General features: G+C 40.3%; 2 protein-coding genes and 1 pseudogene across 4 annotated transcripts; all 3 read left to right on the top strand.

The window, feature by feature from the left end:
* Window positions 1-205: 205 nt before the first annotated feature.
* On the top strand, window positions 206-6,253 carry LOC133911752 (15-cis-phytoene desaturase, chloroplastic/chromoplastic). Of its 3 annotated transcripts, none has more exons than XM_062354140.1 (15): window positions 206-542; window positions 1,075-1,317; window positions 1,402-1,534; window positions 1,652-1,740; window positions 1,838-1,895; window positions 2,539-2,694; window positions 3,335-3,483; window positions 4,004-4,123; window positions 4,314-4,527; window positions 4,600-4,702; window positions 4,813-4,860; window positions 5,048-5,093; window positions 5,510-5,697; window positions 5,801-5,963; window positions 6,054-6,253. In XM_062354140.1, the coding sequence occupies exons 2-15, from the start codon at window positions 1,138-1,140 to the stop codon at window positions 6,117-6,119; spliced, it is 1,713 nt and encodes a 570-aa protein (XP_062210124.1). In that variant the 5' UTR covers window positions 206-542; window positions 1,075-1,137; the 3' UTR covers window positions 6,120-6,253. The 3 variants fall into 3 exon arrangements, with proteins under 3 accessions (XP_062210124.1, XP_062210123.1, XP_062210122.1); XM_062354139.1 differs by having other exon boundaries at window positions 206-484; XM_062354138.1 differs by having other exon boundaries at window positions 206-424.
* Window positions 6,254-9,147: 2,894 nt separating this feature from the next.
* On the top strand, window positions 9,148-11,529 carry LOC133911753 (cold-regulated protein 27-like). The gene is made up of 3 exons (XM_062354141.1): window positions 9,148-9,729; window positions 10,183-10,594; window positions 11,015-11,529. Exons 1-3 carry the CDS (start codon window positions 9,667-9,669, stop codon window positions 11,125-11,127), a joined length of 588 nt encoding a protein of 195 aa, XP_062210125.1. The 5' UTR covers window positions 9,148-9,666; the 3' UTR covers window positions 11,128-11,529.
* Window positions 11,530-13,963: 2,434 nt separating this feature from the next.
* Window positions 13,964-16,895, top strand: LOC133910455 (pentatricopeptide repeat-containing protein At3g16610-like; annotated as a pseudogene).
* The last annotated feature ends 195 nt before the right edge of the window (window positions 16,896-17,090 follow it).

Below are 17,090 nucleotides of genomic sequence, written 5' to 3' on the forward strand. Positions count from 1 at the left end.
TTCATATAAAGATGATTTTATGATACTGATCAGTACACTTATTCATTAGCTCAAACTAAAAAGTGAGCTCGATGATCAAACAAAGTGCATATTTACATCCATAAGATCAAATTAAAACAGTAGTTATGGACAATTTTTTTTTAGAGTGGCTGGCGTGACGCCGACGGTATATACCACGGAAACGCAGCGCGCACCAGGCGCCAAAAGGCATCCTCTACCACCACATCCTCCTCACCCTCGCCCCGCCGTGCTCTTGTCCCTTTCCACCGCCCCAAATGCAAATGGGAGCCGCCACCTCGCCCATTATCACCCCCCGCGTTAAAGCCCGACGAGCTCCTCGCACTTGGGCTCCCCCTGCCTCCACGCCACTCCGCCCGCCTCGCCTAGCCACCTCCGCTGCCTCCCTCTCCTCTCCTCCCCTCCGGTGGGTAGTCCCCTCCCCGCTTCTCTCCACCCCTACCGGACCCATCGAAGTAGCTGAACGGTACACCCTTGCGTCGTGATTACTCCTGCGCGACGGAGCGATCCGGTTCCTCCTGGGGGTGGGATGGTTTTCTCTTTTTCTTTTTATGCGCTGCCGGCCGGTAGTAAAAAAAACAATACGCCGTAGAGTTGGGAAAATTCGTAGGGTTTGGATTTCAAATGCTCTTGGAATTTGCAATTGATTGGGAACCGGTAGACTGCAGTTGCACGGAAGAGTGCACTTGGTGGGGGCAGTGGTTTAGTGGTGGTCTGGTGGAGACTTGAGATACTGTAGGAGAATAGAGAAATTGCACGCATCAACTTTTTCTGAACTTCCGGCAGTGGTAAAATATGTTGGAACTCTTGGTCCAGCTTTAGAGTTCAGAGGGAGTTTGTATTAGCTCAATATGTGGTGGTGGTGTGGTGATGCTACGAAATGACCTAGAAGTAGGTCCGAATTGCGTTTCCTGCTTTCTTTGCCTCATTGTTAATTGTTGTCAGCAAAGGATGGCTATGCTATCAACTCAGATCAATTTACTTATGATACTTGGCTAACATTGATACAAAGAACCTCATAGACTGTGTGTTTAATGTCTCCTCTTGATTATGCAGTCTTCATCCTGCGCTTATTGGTTAAAGCTGAGCTGACAACTGTTTACTAAGAGTTGCTTCAGTATGGATACTGGCTGTCTGTCATCTATGAACATTAATGGGGCTAACCAAGCTAGATCTTTTGCTGGACAAATTTCTACTCAGAGATGCTTCACAAGTAGTCACCATACGAGCTTTGCCTCGAAATCTGTAGTCTTAAGGAATAAAGGAAAGAGATCATGTCGTGGATCTGGTGCTTTGCAGGTTCAGATTTTGTTCTCCGTTTTTTCTTCTTCATATTTTTCATAGTATTTCATGTGAAAATATGATTGGTTGGCTTTTCTGCAGGTTGTCTGCCAGGATTTTCCAAGACCTCCACTAGAAAGCACAATAAACTTTCTGGAAGCTGGACAGCTCTCTTCATTTTTCAGAAACAGTGAACGCCCCAGTAAACCATTACAGGTCGTGATTGCTGGTGCAGGTCTGATGTAATTCATGATTAATGTTCTAACAGATGAAAAACTTTAGGAAATTAGTTAACTTCGAGGCCAACCATAATTGGCTGTTAGCTTAGTAGTTTGTGACTTGATTTTTGCAGGATTAGCTGGTCTATCAACGGCAAAATATCTGGCAGACGCCGGCCATAAACCCATATTGCTTGAGGCAAGAGATGTTTTGGGCGGAAAGGTCAGATAAGTTACTTGATTTCTTATCACATAGCTCACAGTCACTATTTTCATTGTTTGTTCCTTTTACGATTCTTTTTGGTTTATGCATTGAACAGATAGCTGCTTGGAAGGATGAGGATGGAGATTGGTACGAGACTGGGCTTCATATTTTTTGTAAGTTATAGTTCTGGTCCTCTGAGGTTCTCTTCGTGGTATTCATTATTTAGGTTATTTCTATAAGAAGTGCTTTAGGTAATATGATGTTTTGTACTAATATTTACAAACTGTTAAGGCATACCATTACAAAAACTTCTAAGGAAAATCACAGTTTTCTTGTGATTTTCATGTTTTTTTTTTTAATGTTGCTTGAGTTTCTTTTAGATGGATTCTACAGAACCATTATTGAAAGGAATTTTTCATTGAACTACTAAAAGTGCCAAACTCTTCAAGCCTGAAAATTTGCAGACTACTAACACAGACAGTAGTACAAATTGTAATGTTATCTACAACATTGTTGACCCATAATATAATGCCATAGTTGAATATATGTTCTTTTGTTCACAAGAGCAGTGGACTGCTACCATTCCCTTCCTAGCATATATTTGACATTTCATTGTGTGCGTGTATTACCTTATTACTTTTATTTTGTTACTATTACTAGTACCTTTATTATCATTATTGTTTTCACATCATCTTTTTAGTTGGATCTTGTGGGTTTCATCTCTAGCCTACCCCAACTTGCTTGGGACAAAGGCTTTTGTTGTTGTTGTTGTTGTATCGTGTGCGTGTATGTAACCATGTACCTTTTTGGTTTAAGTTGGAGCTTATCCCAACATACAGAATTTGTTTGGTGAGCTTGGTATTGAAGATCGTTTGCAATGGAAGGAACACTCCATGATATTTGCCATGCCGAACAAGCCAGGAGAATTCAGCCGGTTTGATTTCCCAGAAACTTTACCAGCACCTTTAAATGGTAAGAGTATATGCAACACTAGAGTTATTGTGAAAGATTCCCTAGAGAATTCAGAAATGCATTATAGTGTTTGTTCTCTCATTTCGCAAATACATAAATGTTATTAGGGGGTTTGTTAGTGGAAGAAATAACACTAATAAATGTTATGGGCATTGGGCTGAGAACAGTGTGCAGCCCTACGGCAAGACAACAGCAGCACACGGCGCACGTCCCTGCAGCACCAGCGCAGAGCAGCAGCTGTACGTGAGGAAAGGCCAGAGCCTCATGTTCCTAGGAAGGGTTAGTTTGTTAGTCCACTGTTTAGGATATAAGAGATAAGGTTTGGCTTGTTAGCTCTTGGTTAGATGGGGATAAGATTTGTTAGCTCTTTTGTTTAGTTCGGTTGTGTTATCTCTTCAAGAGGATAGCCGGTGCCCAAGTTATAAAAGCTACTGTGGAGTCCTAGCCGTTGATGAGAGCAAACTGTTCAGAGCCTCCTGGTTTCGTCTGGAACAAGTCCAGCGAGCTTGGAGGGTGAATTCACCTCCACCCTGGTCTTCGGACCCTTACCCAAATTCAGTATATATCATAAATCATGATCATTGAGCATTACTCTGCTAATGGATGCCAGATAATCATTCACCATACATACTTTTAACAGGAGTATGGGCCATACTGAGAAACAGTGAAATGCTTACCTGGCCGGAGAAGGTGAAGTTTGCTATTGGACTTTTGCCAGCAATGGTTGGTGGCCAACCTTATGTTGAAGCTCAAGATGGCTTAACTGTTTCAGAGTGGATGAAAAAGCAGGTATGAGTTCAGTGTATCAGTTAGACTCTTCTCTGTGTGCAAGACATGCCACCATCTCATCAATACTAGAGAACTTGTTGTTTGCCAATAAATTGCTGCCTTTTCTTGTCATATTCTTTGAGAATAAGCATAGCTAGGTCCATAATAAAAATGCTTCATACGCTCAAGTTCTTATCTTATATTTTGTCCTAAGCCTGTTTCTGTGCAAGTTTAGGCTTGAGCAATGCTTATAGATGTATTAGCTGTTCCAGTTAAAATCCAGGAATGCTCATTCCTTGAAAAAAAAGAAGTCCGGCAATGTTTGATGATCCCCCAGCTGGGAAAGTCTGTTGCACAATTTTGGCGACAGTGTAAATTGAACAAAATGCACAAGTGTACAGCAGAGTTTCTTTGTTAACTGATACATATAGCAGGTGTTCTTCAAATTTGGTTTCACCTTTTCTCATTTGGTATCAGATGTTGATATCTTTTATTTATGTTGAGTCATATGATGCCTGATACAATTATTTGATCAGCACAGGGTGTTCCTGATCGAGTGAACGATGAGGTTTTTATTGCAATGTCCAAGGCACTCAATTTCATAAATCCTGATGAGCTATCGATGCAGTGCATTTTGATTGCTTTGAACCGATTTCTTCAGGTACACCTTTTGTTGCTCTATGTAATTGTCTAATACCTATTCCGTTTGGAGAAATAGCTTACATATGTCAATTCTTCTTTTCTTTCTTGCCTATATTCTTTGTTCAATTGAGGAAAAGGCTAATATGTATTTGCACCATGAAGATCACATGTGGGTCTTCTGAAAAAGATTACGTTATGTAAATGTGCAGGAGACGCATGGTTCAAAAATGGCATTTTTGGATGGAAATCCACCTGAAAGGCTATGCATGCCTATTGTTGATCACATTCGGTCTAGGGGTGGTGAGGTCCGCCTGAATTCTCGTATTAAAAAAATAGAGCTGAATCCTGATGGAACTGTGAAACACTTTGCACTTAGTGACGGATCTCAAATAACTGGAGATGCTTATGTTTTTGCGACACCAGGTGTGATTTATTTCCATGAATTCTTGTTTCCTGTTCAGCTATTCAATTTAACTGACTAGCCTGTGGATTTAGTTGATATCTTGAAGCTTCTTGTACCTCAAGAATGGAAAGAAATTTCTTATTTCAAGAAGCTGGAGAAGTTGGTGGGAGTTCCTGTTATCAATGTTCATATATGGTTAGTTGATTGAAATATCTGGTTCTGAGTTGGAAATGTCTTCATAATGTTTTGTGTGTATACTTCTTTCTCATGCATTTGAGTATTTCTGTTGTTTTGAATATTACCAGGTTTGACAGAAAACTGAAAAACACATATGACCACCTTCTTTTCAGCAGGTTCGCCTCTCGATAATATTGCACTTCCTGTTATTGCTCGTGCATTTTTCTGTGTAATGATATTTAATCAAAATGTTTCATGTCTTATTCAAATTACGCACATTCTATCTTGCATGTTTGAATATGTCCTTTTTGATATTAAATACCATATGCCCCTTATATTGCTCTTGTTCCATTTTCTTTTCAGGAGTTCACTTTTAAGTGTCTATGCAGACATGTCAGTAACCTGCAAGGTACTAACTTGAGGACCTTATAAGTATTCCACAAACACTAGCATATGAATGCATGAGCCATGGCCTCTTGTGTTGTTTCTGGGGGCCCCACGATGTGTCATACAATAGCTACCTTAGATTTACTTTATTAACTACAATAGAAGGTCCAAAGGTGCACGCGACGCAAAAGGAATTCATTATTAAATGCAAATATAGATATCTTGCACTTGAAAATTTTAGTCATCTGAGTGCGTATATGTATTGAAGTGTAGCAATTTTGTCATTGCTGACATGTCAGTAGAGGCTGTGTTGTAGATTTGATGAATCAAGATAGGTCAGGAAACCAAGTGTATGTTTCATGAACGATATGTCAGGTAGCTGAGGGCATGAATGTACACTCAACATTTTTCCTTCCTTCTGTTTTGTTACTTTTACAGGAATACTATGATCCAAACCGTTCAATGCTGGAGTTGGTCTTTGCTCCTGCAGAAGAATGGATTGGACGAAATGACACTGAAATCATCCGTGCAACTATGGAAGAGCTAGCCAAGTTATTTCCTGATGAAATTGCTGCCGATCAGAGTAAAGCAAAGATTCTTAAATATCATATTGTGAAGACACCGAGGTGAGGATATTTTTCAAAGACCTTTTCTGATAGTAAATCATAAGTAGCTCTGATACTTTTATGTGTTCTTTCCTTATGCTCGTACTTTTCTGGCTTGTTACAGATCTGTTTACAAAACTGTCCCAAATTGTGAGCCTTGCCGACCTCTCCAAAGATCACCGATTGAAGGGTTCTATCTGGCTGGCGATTACACGAAACAGAAATACTTGGCTTCCATGGAGGGCGCAGTTTTATCTGGGAAGCTTTGTGCTCAGTCTATAGTGCAGGTAAATACCGAGCATGGTTCTGGTTGTACATAAAAGAATCAGATATGATACATTTTTGCAGTCTAATGATTTAACATTTGCTGTTTTCAGGATTATAACAGGCTATCTCTCGGGGCCCAGAAAAGCCTGCGATCCGAAGTTCCTGTTGCATCTTAGTTCTAGTTAGTAAGGGCCCGGTTGCATGTGCTCAGACTAACTAGAAAGAGATTGAAGAGATTGGTTGTTTGTACAAGTATATGTTGTATGAGATTCAAACAAATTAAAACGTATAAATAGAGCATTTAGATGAATTTTGTATGTTTGAATTTGTTTAATTCAAACTGAATTAAAAAGATAATATCATAAGAAATGATAAAAATACATATAAATAGAGTATTTTAAATAAACTTATTTTTTTCATCAAATATCTTAGAGTTGAAAATATTTTTATAAATTAGTATATCATATGATAAGAATATTAGTGAATTCTTTCTGATTTTAATAATGTATCTGAGATAAAAAAAAATTGCTAGAAGTTATAAAATAGGCTCCTTTGAAGAATTTTAATTAAATATTGATTTAGATTTTTTGGATAGCTTTAGTTTGCTTATGAAAATATTTAGATTTTTTAGATCGTTTTTTACTTCTAAATAAAATTTAGAGTTAAATAAAAAAACAAACATACGTACAACCCGTGTTGCATTCGTCGGGCTAGCTTGTCAGAAACAATATCATTTGCGTTTCTAGCGAGCCTGACGGAGCGCTTCTCACTAGGGGTGTACCATCGCCTAGCCATTTTCTATTTAGTGGGCGCCCACCAACTATTCGTCGTTGACAATTCCGTAGAGTTGAACTGTGACTGAGCTGATATCACATTGGAAAAGGGTTATATGTAAAACGACCTGCATAGCCATTCTTGGACATTTTTTTGAAGGAAACCCTTTCTTGGACCTTTGCAAAAGGGGAAGTGATAAAGAGATCTCAGATATTATCTTGTAGTACTTCAGATAGTGGCTTCTATTCCACGTGGGAAGAGTTGTCCATTGTACTTCAGTTAAGCTGAATCAGCAAGCCACCGCTGGCCCTGCTCCCTAGACTTTTTTATTTGAGCTGCTGTACCATTCGTTGAATATATTCTTAGGTTCTGTGTTAGAAAAAAGAAAGGGATAAATGAAAAAAAACCCCAAAAGTCACTTAGATTTTGACTTTCCTCCCTAAAAGTTGTTTTGTTGAAAAAAACCTCTCAAAGTTTGATTTTGTTGCAAAAACACCCTCAAAAATTCAAAAAAAATTAAAAAAATCACACAAAATTCTAAAAAAAACTAGAGACAATTATAAGACCTTTTGAGAAATTTGTTTTAAAAAATAATATTCTTTGCATCATATTTCATGGAGAGTAAGTTTGAAAAAAAAAGAAAAACGTGCAACTCATTTATTAATTCGAGTTAAATGCATAGTTAATTATTTACTAATCCAAAAATCATGAAACAAAATTTTTTAGTCTTCTTACATGATCCTCTATCTTGTAAAAATACATGAAATCTTGAAATAGTTATTGTAACGTGCAGGATTGAGTAAATGTGTTACAGATAGATTAATTCATAACTAATCCATAACACCCCCAAAATTAGTGAAACCACTTTTATTAGTTTACTTAAACAATTATTTGTGTAGGAAAAATAATGGTAGACATGAAAAAGTTAAAATAACATGAGTTAATAAATGAGTTGCACATTTATCTTTTTTTTTCCAAACTTTCTCTTCATGAAATACGATGCAAAGGATATTATTTTTGAAAACAAATTTCACAGAAGGTCTTAGAATTGTCTCTAGTTTTTTTAGATTTTTTAATGATTTTTTTTATTTTTTTTGAATTTTTAGGGTTTTTTTTTTGCAACAAAGTCAAACTTTGGGGGTTGCAACAAAACAATTTTTGAGGGGGAAAAGTCAAAATCCAAGTGACTTTGTGGGGGGGGGGGGGGTTTGCAGTTTTCCCAAAAAGAAATGAAAAGGACATAGATAATCTTGAAGCTGTGTACCGTTTGTCTACTTGGTCTTGAGATATTTTTAGGGGCAGGGGTTAGTTGTAGAATCAAAACTGGGTTAATGAATAGTATTAAGTTTTTATATCTTATATGACAAGAGGGTATTATAAAAGGTGAAAGATAAGTTTTATATAGCAGCGATTCGATCTTGTGATGTTGTACGGTGTCGAATATTGGTTAACTAAAAGATGATATGTTTAACAGTTTAGTATAGTAGAGACACATATGTTACGATAAATTTATATCCATACAAGAAAGGATCATATTCAAAATGATGATATACGTGATAGGGTAAGAGTAGCGCTAATTGAAAAAAAGCTTGTTCAATATTAATTGAAGTTAGATAGGAGTGGATCAAACTTGATAAGAGAGGAGTTAAAGAGACTTGAAGTAATTTAATATTTAAAAAACTATTCACGGATAGAAACGTATTGAAGTTAACAATCTACATATTAAAACCATAACTTATACTTCAGTCTCTTTATACTATTATTATTTTATCTTTTACCATTATTAATATATTAATTATCATTGTTCTCATATCTTTTTAATTAAATATCGTGAGTTCCATCTTTAGCCTATTCTAACTAACAAAAACTTTGTTGTTGTTCTTGTATATTCTTAGGTCTCAATAATTTTACTTTAAGCCAGATATTAGAAATGGTCACAGGTCATACTTCTCCTGTCTGTATATGTATTGCATACGGATGCTTTCCTTTATATTCCATCTAGCTGAATGCTTCCTGGGAATCTCAACAAGAGCACCAAAACCAAAAAATATATATACAAGAAATCTTGCAGATTTGTGCTACCCCAGAGTCATTCGGCGCCTTGCTTGCTTCGGATAATAACTGAATAAAGCATGGCAGATTAAATCCAGAATCAAATCACACGACAGCGACGAAAGGGCAGCCTAGATGACTATGTGAGGCTCTGAGCCCATGCCTGCTTGCCGGTGCCGGCCAACGTTTTCTTGCGAGTTGAAGGCGGCGCCAGCAGATCTTTTTCCACTCTTCTCCCGGCTGCGGCGGCGGGCCCCCGGTGCAGATCTTTTCTCTTCACCATTTCTGGCGGCAAGAGCCAAGAGAGGCCAACAAATATCTGAGCCCAGATATTTTTCCTGCCCGTCCCACGTGTAAAAGCGCCGGCATGTATATAGTGTGAAAAAGACGAGCCAGGGTCCGATCTCTTCAACACCGTCTTCTCTCTGCTGCTCTCTCTCCCTCTCTCTGCCCGTCTTCCTTCTGTGCCGTTTGCCCAGAGCCTAGGCTAAATCTGGAATCTTTCTTGTTCTCTTTTGCGAGGATTGTTTGATTTGTGGGGCGTGGTTAAGAGTTCACCTGAATTCTGAAGACAATTTGTCATTTCCGTACCTAGGTGGAGTCATTCTTGTGATTTCTTGGTTCTTGGAGTTGCAATCTTCTCCACCTTTGTTTTTGTCCATCCATAATCACCCGGCCTCTAAGATAATCACGTTTATTTCTTACTCCGAATTGCTTTTTTGTTGATCTCCTGGCTTTCTGCGGCTTCTCCAAAATTTCAGAAGGAAGAAATCTGTTCATCGCAGAACAGAGAACAAAAAAATTCGTTTTATATCTGACAAAGTTTCAGGAAAATAGAAGCAAATCCTTGGTTTATTTCCTCCCGTTGCTTGTTCCTTCTCTCATTGAAAGAATCGAATGGGGGATGTGTCGTTGAATCGACCCATTAATGCCGAGCCAGCCGCCGGTGGCATTGCCAAGGTACTAAGGAAGAAAGTGTTTTTTTGTTGGCATATAGTGTTAGTTCATAGTTTCTATAATCACCTTACAATCTTCTAAACTGTTGTGTATGTAATTTCATGTTTCCATTTCTCTTAATAATTATTTTAGGAGGCAATTTGCTAGGATATTGTTAACTACTATTCAATAACTGCACGAACTGCTGTTGCATATCATGCACTTTTCCAAGTCAGAAAATGATATTCACTAACTTCATGAACTGCTGCGTGTCTGAATCAAGAAAACGTCTTTTTTAGGACTGATGTCTTTGTAGAATAACAATATACTCTATCGTGTTTCACTTATGATTAATCATGGATATAGTATAGTACCGCTGTGCTCCTAAACATGACTTTTGGGTCTTTTTTTTTACTTCACTATGTTAGCCAATTTCTATACACTGTAAATTAAATGTTTCATTTGATTCTTTGACAGAGCAATCGAATTCTAGACACGATGTCACCCGGGTGGACAGATGAGAGACACATGATGTATATAAGCTCCATGGAGGCATCTTTTGTAGATCAACTGTACAATCACCATGCACACAATGCAAATGGTGAAGGCTTCAAGGTTCACCGGGGTGGTGTGTGGGAGTACATCAAGTATGAGAAGAAGACTAATTCTTGTGCGCAAAGCAGGAAAAAATACTGCCTACCTGCAAACCCCTGGATCCAGCATTTCAGACAGCGTAACTGTGGTAGCAATGCGCAAAGTGATGGGCTGGAGGTTTCGGAGGGTGATCATGAATCAGGTACTCAGACAAACCGGGTGAGGCTTTCAGTGTCTCATGGAAGGGAATGGGAAGCTTGTAAAGGAGAAAAACAGCTTCTTGATGAAAGTACAGGTAGCTATCTTGATTATTATCTCATTCCAGCTTGCTGTTGTTGTCTGATCATCCATACTAAGTATCACAATTCAGATATAAGGTGTTCCCAATAGCTATGCAGCTAGCAGTTCATAGTTTAATACAGTCCATCTATTCCATGGCTCTTCCTGAGATTTGACGTCTGGTCCATCAAAATTCACTCGTAGCACTAATATATTTTATGGAAGAGACATGAAGAATAAACAAGATCAATTGTGCTTAAGCTCCAAGAACTTGTATGTTCTGTTTCTTTCTGATTCATCTTATGGTAGCCATAAGCTTGTAACTGTTAGATATTGATGGTGTTGAATTCAACTGACACTGCTCCTGCTCAGGAGCAGCATCATGCGATAAACTTGTTTCTAATGCCATTTTTTTTTATCTTTTCTCCCTCTACAGAGGTCTCTGATCAGAATTTTGCTGACGATGAGGTGGAAGTTGAAGCAGAATCAAGTAAAGCATGCAAGAGAAGGAGATTAAGCAGCAGCATTTCCCGCTACCGTGATGAATGATAAAGTAAATTAGCTTAGTCTGTTGCAGGTATTGAGATAACTATCCTAAAAGGTGCTAAGATGATGGGACAAGTCTAAAAAAATTTCTGCAGCCACAAAAGCTGTTGGAAGCCAAGATACTCCGAAGGAAGGCGTTGAATAGTAGTTATTAGTGATTTTGTAATTGATTAGTACTGGAGCAATTAGTGTCGGCATTTTAGAAGATTAGGTTCTAGTTATGTATCTTTGTATATTGCTACTATTTGTCAGTAGTACTGTTTTAGTGCCTCACTCTTGTCAGAAGAATAATAGAGCTCACTTATTGGTAGAGATATATAGTTTGATCTTATGAATGTAATGCTTTTAGCTGCTGCTTTGGGCCAGCTTCTGTTTCCAATATGAGTGAAATGCACAAGTTTGCCACGAGTTGAGAGTCATCCTAATTACCAAATTCAGAAACTCCATGGATGTCGCGGTCGCACACATGTTCATTTTCCTGGAAGGTGAACCATATTCTTTTGTAGAAAAAGAAGGTAGAATGACCATGAATCTCGTGTTCATGTCGAAATCATGAAACTATTCTGGGTGTATAAATGTCAACAATTTGAAAATCTCATATACATTACTCCCCTTAATTTTTCAAGAATTTTTAATTTTCCTACCACTTTAAGAACACTTTTTATAACAGGAATTTTATGTCAGCTTCAAGATTGTGTACTCTATCGTAAGACTACTGAAGAAGATGAGCCGACCAACGATCTTGTTCAAGCTTAACATTTGTAAGACATTAGATTTAGTTAGTTGGGCCTTTCTCTTGGAGGTCCTTTGAGCTTGTGGTTTTGGACAACGCTGGTGTGCCTAGATTGAGGGTATTTTGAGTTATTCGTCTACTCGAATTCTCTTTAATTTTATTTCTGACCCTACCATTTTTCATGTCAGAGGTGTTCATCAAGTGGATTCCCTCCCCCCCCTTTTTTCATAATGGTCATGGACGTTCTTCCTTGTATGTTGTCTCTGGGTGGAGAAGCTGCTATCATCGAGCTTTTGGGGCGCAGCTCTATCCTTCACCTTTGCTCGCTTTATGCGGATGACGCTGTCATATTCTTATCACCGGCGCAGCAAAACATCCAAGCACATCTTGCAATGCTCAACTTTTTTGGGGTAGTCTCGGGCCTTAAAACCAACTTGGATAAGAGTGTTGCAGTTCCCATTTGCTACACTGAGGAAGAGATCAGCAATATTCAAGTGAATCTTTCATACGGGTTGACTTCTTTTCCTATTCAATACATGGGAATTCCTCTTACCACTGGGCGCCTTCGCAAAGCCCATTTGCAGCCGCTAGTTGATAAGATTACCGCCAAATTGCCTACTTGGCAGGCTCAGCTGATCTCTAAGCCAGGGCGAGCCACTCTAGTGCGGTATGTCCTCTCGTCGAACCTGCTTCATACTCTAATATCCGTCACGGTGCCTATCTGGGTTATCAAGGAAGTTGATAAGCTTATAAAGAGTTACCTTTGGGCAGGTGACAAACAGATGATGAGAGGCAAAAGTTCTCTATCTTGGCCTCGTGTTTGCTGGCCCTTACGCTACAGATGCCTTGGCATCCAAGACTTAAGACTGGCCGGCATTGCTCCTTGACTCCGTTGGCTATGGTGGTAACACACTGATCCTTCCAAGCCATGGGCTAACCTCCCCTTGCATCATGATAGTCTGGTCTTAGCCTTGTTTGAATCCTCAACCTCTTTCATTGTCAGCTCTGGCAGTTCCACCTTCTTTTGGTCGGACCCATGGATTAATGGATAGTCAATCAAGAATTCTACGCCTGAGTTGTTTAGTTGTGTGGATCCATCAATCGCCAAAAAGAGGACCATCAAGGACAACCTGGACAATAGGCGTTGGGTTCGTGACATCTCAAGACCTCCGAACCCTGCTGCACTGTTTCAATATCTGAAGATTTAGCACCAACTTGAAACTACCACTCTGACCAACGACGGCGATCAAATTGTTTGGAAGGGGACTAGCTCTGGGATTTACTCTTCCAAGTCGGCGTACCTTGCCATGTTCCTAGGTTCCATCCCTTTGGATGGTGCTAATCTTGTTTGGAAAATCTGCCCTCTACAAAGTCAAGTTCTTCGCCTAGCTTTGTCCACATGACCGGCTATGGATGGCGACACGTAGGAGGCGCCACAGTCTCCAGTCCGATGATTCCTACTTACATTGCTCGCACTAGCTAGAAACCATTGACCATTTGTTCCTCCATTGCACTCTGGCACACGAGGCTTGGTGCCAGATCTTGGGGATTCAAGTGCTTGTGACATAAATTTCTCTGGGTGATTAGTGGTTGCAGCTCCGTAACCAAGTGGCCTTCGGGCTACGCAAGGGATTCGACTTGCTAATCCTTCTTACCTATTGGAGACTATGCCTCTCACGTAACGCCATCATTTTCAATAATTAGCGCGTTCCTCCGTATATCTTGATAGCTCTCATCAAGGAGGATATGGTTTGGTGGTGCCACACCGGTGCTAAGAGCCTATCTATCACAATGGAGCGCCTGCATAGCTACGAATCAATCATATGATTCAATATCACCTATGTGGAACTTGTTGCTTTCTTTTTTTAATATCTTCCTAGTGATTTCAGGCTGCTTGAGATCGGATCTCTGAACTCTAAGGTTGTTGTATTTGAACTTTATTCTCTTAAATTCTTCTTAATTCAAAGTTACACATCTTTTCTACGTATTCTAGAAAAAAAATGAGTTTTATAAGAATTTGATGCAGTATAACTGGCAAGAAATTTCCCCATGTTACCCCTCTAGTCCTTTTGTCCCTTTCCCTATGTAAGAGGGCGACACCCAGAAACAACGGTTGAACATGTGGTTCCCTTCCCGCCTAGGATACAGACCATGCTCCTTCCCTCCATGGCATGGTCACGCACCACAGCTATGTCTCCAAATTCCTCAAAATCTCGAGCCTCCTACACAAATCCAAGCAATCGCGCGCCAAATCCTTCGCATCATCAGCTCCAACGAGGGCGGCTCCGCAGCTCGATGCCCTCACCCGCTTCTTGCACGACACCCGTTCGCTGAAATGCCTCTGCGAGCTCCACGCGCTGCTCGCCGTGGCGGGCGCGACCCGGGACGCCTCCGTCATCACGGGCCTCGTCTAGAGGTATCTTTCCTTTGACAAGCCCGTGTCCGCGGCGTTGGTGTTCGCTGGAGTGCTTCTCGGATCATGGGTTCCACCGAGAGCTTCTTGATCTTTATCGGGAGCTGTGTGGCTTCGGGTCGGACAACTTCACGTTCCCTCCGGTCATCAAGGCGTGCACTTCGGTTGGGGAGAGAGGTGCACTGCAGGGTTCTGAGGACGGGGCATGGGGGCAATGTTGGTGTGCAGACTGCGCTCCTTGACATGTATGCTCAGGCTGGCCAGATTGATGTGTCAAGGAGAGTGTTCGATGGCATGGTGCAGAGGGACTTGATTTCCTGGAACACGATGGTATCGGGTTACTCGTGCAATGGGTGTTTCCGAGAAGCAGTCGAGGCATTGCAGGAGATGCAACAAAATGGCATGAGGGCGAATGCAAGCACTCTTGTTGGTATTGTCGGTAGTATGTGCAGTGGTGTTGGAGCAAGATATATCGGCCATTTGCTGCACACATTTGCACTGAAATGTGCGTTGATTGCTGATGAGTCCCTAACATCTGCATTCATCTCAATGTATGCTGCATTGGATGATCTTTCACCATCTTGATTGGTGTTTAATCTGCAACCTGTGAAAGAATTGGTATCTTGCAATTCCATGATCTCAGCATACATGCAGCATGGCAACTGCAAGGAAGCATTTGAGGTTTTTAAATTGATGCATTGTGCAGGCCTAGGGCCTAATCTGGTCACAGTGGTGTCTGTTCTTCCATCTTGCAGTCATTCCTTTGGTATAAAACATGGTGAATCTGTGCATGGTATGACTATCAAGTTTGGCCTTACAGAGCAAGTTTCTGTTGTCAGTGCTCTTGTTTCCATGTATTCGAAGCTTGGTGAATTGGATTCAGCTGTCTTCCTTTTCCATTGTTTTACCGAGAAAAACTTTCTCTTGTGGAACTCTATGATTTATGGGTACCTTGTGAACAATGAGTGGGACACAGCTCTTGATACGTTCTGCAAGATGCAAGTCGAAGGTGTTGCTCCAGATGCAACAACTGTCATTAATGTGATCTCGTGATGCAGACACGCCAAAAATCTGGATGTGGCAAAGTTGATGCATGCATATGCTGTTAGAAACAGATTTGAGTCCAACCCGAGTGTGATGAATGCACTCGTAGCTATGTACGCTGACTGCAGAGATATCTCAACTTCCTACACCTTATTCCAGAAAATGGAACTGCGGATGTTCATATCTTGGAACATTATAATATCTGGTTTTGCTGAAATCTGAGACTCAGAGGCTTCTGTAAGGCTATTCTGCCAGATGCGTCAAGAAGGCATGCAGTATGATATAGTTACTCTGATTAGCCTCGTCAGCAGCCTCTCTGTGTCTGAGGATGCCACAGCTGGAGAATCTGTTCATTGTTTGGCAATCAAAAGTGGGTGTAATTCAGATGTTTCTCTTACAAATGCCTCATTACTATGTACACCAAATGTGGTATTGTTGAAGCAGGTCAGCAACTCTTTGACAGCTTGTGTTCTAGGAACACGATCACTTATAATGCTCTGATGAGTGGATATCACAAAAACAATGTATTTGAGAGGATATTGCCTTTGTTTTACCACATGGTTAAGAATGATTAGAAGCTAAATCTTGTAAGTTGCAAGGGAAGTCTATACACAGCTATGCAGTACGAAATTTCACCAGGCTGGAAACATCCATCTTGACATCAGCAATGAGTATGTACAGCAGGTTTAACAATATAGAATACTGCAGCAAAATTTTCAGTTTGGTGAGTGAAGGAAACATTATAGTATGGAATGACTGCATGTGATCAATGCAATCAGGCTCATATGGCATTTGATTTCTTTAGGCATATGCTCTTCTGTAATGTCAAACCTGATTGAGTAACCATGCTGGCAGTCATCTCAGCATGTTCACAGTTTGGAAATGCAGATTTCGCAGCATGTGTTACGTCTTTCATACTTCAGAAGGGTTTTAGTGCAACCATTTCGGTTCTCAATGCTCTTATTGACATGCATTCAATGTGCGGAAGCATATCGTTTGCAAGGGAGCTCTTTGATAGATCAGTGGAAAAAGATTCAGTCACTTGGGGTGCAATGATCAACGCATACAGCATGTATGGGGATGGTGAGGCTGCCCTTGATCTTTTCTCAATGATGATAGACTCAGGAGTGGATCCAGATGACATAACTTTTGTTAGTATCTTATCGGCCTGCAGTCATAGTGGCTATGTAGAGCAAGGACGAGCATTGTTCAAAATCACTACAGACAAACCATGGCATCACACCACGAATGGAGCATTATGCATGCATAGTGGATCTATTGGGCCGTACTGGCCACTTGGATGAAACATATGATATTGTTAGGTCAATTCCATTCAGGCCCTTAGAGAGTTTGCTTGAATCATTGCTTGGAGCATGTAGATTCCATGGTAATTCTAAAATTGGCGAATATATAGGGAAAATGCTCATCGAATCTGAGCATGGCAAGTCAAGATCTTATGTCATGCTCTCTAACATTTACGCTTCAGCTGGCAACTGGAGTTTTTATGAGCAGCTACGATCGGACATGGAATCAGAAGGATTGCCAAAAGATGTGGGAGTCAGCTTAATTGGGATAACATAGTAGCCCTGCTGCCACTAAGCTCCAGAGTTTGGGAAAAAAGCGAATACTCCATCTGATTTGATGAATATTAGACCCTTTTGAGGTGGAAGAAGTAGCACCCCCCCAAGCTTCTGCTGGGGCTGCGCCACTACATATCAGGTATGGATTCACCACTTTCTTGTTACTCTTAAAACTATACTTCACCTTAGCAGGTTA

Source organism: Phragmites australis, chromosome 3 (genome assembly GCF_958298935.1).
Source record: "Phragmites australis chromosome 3, lpPhrAust1.1, whole genome shotgun sequence".
Taxonomy (NCBI): domain Eukaryota; kingdom Viridiplantae; phylum Streptophyta; class Magnoliopsida; order Poales; family Poaceae; genus Phragmites; species Phragmites australis.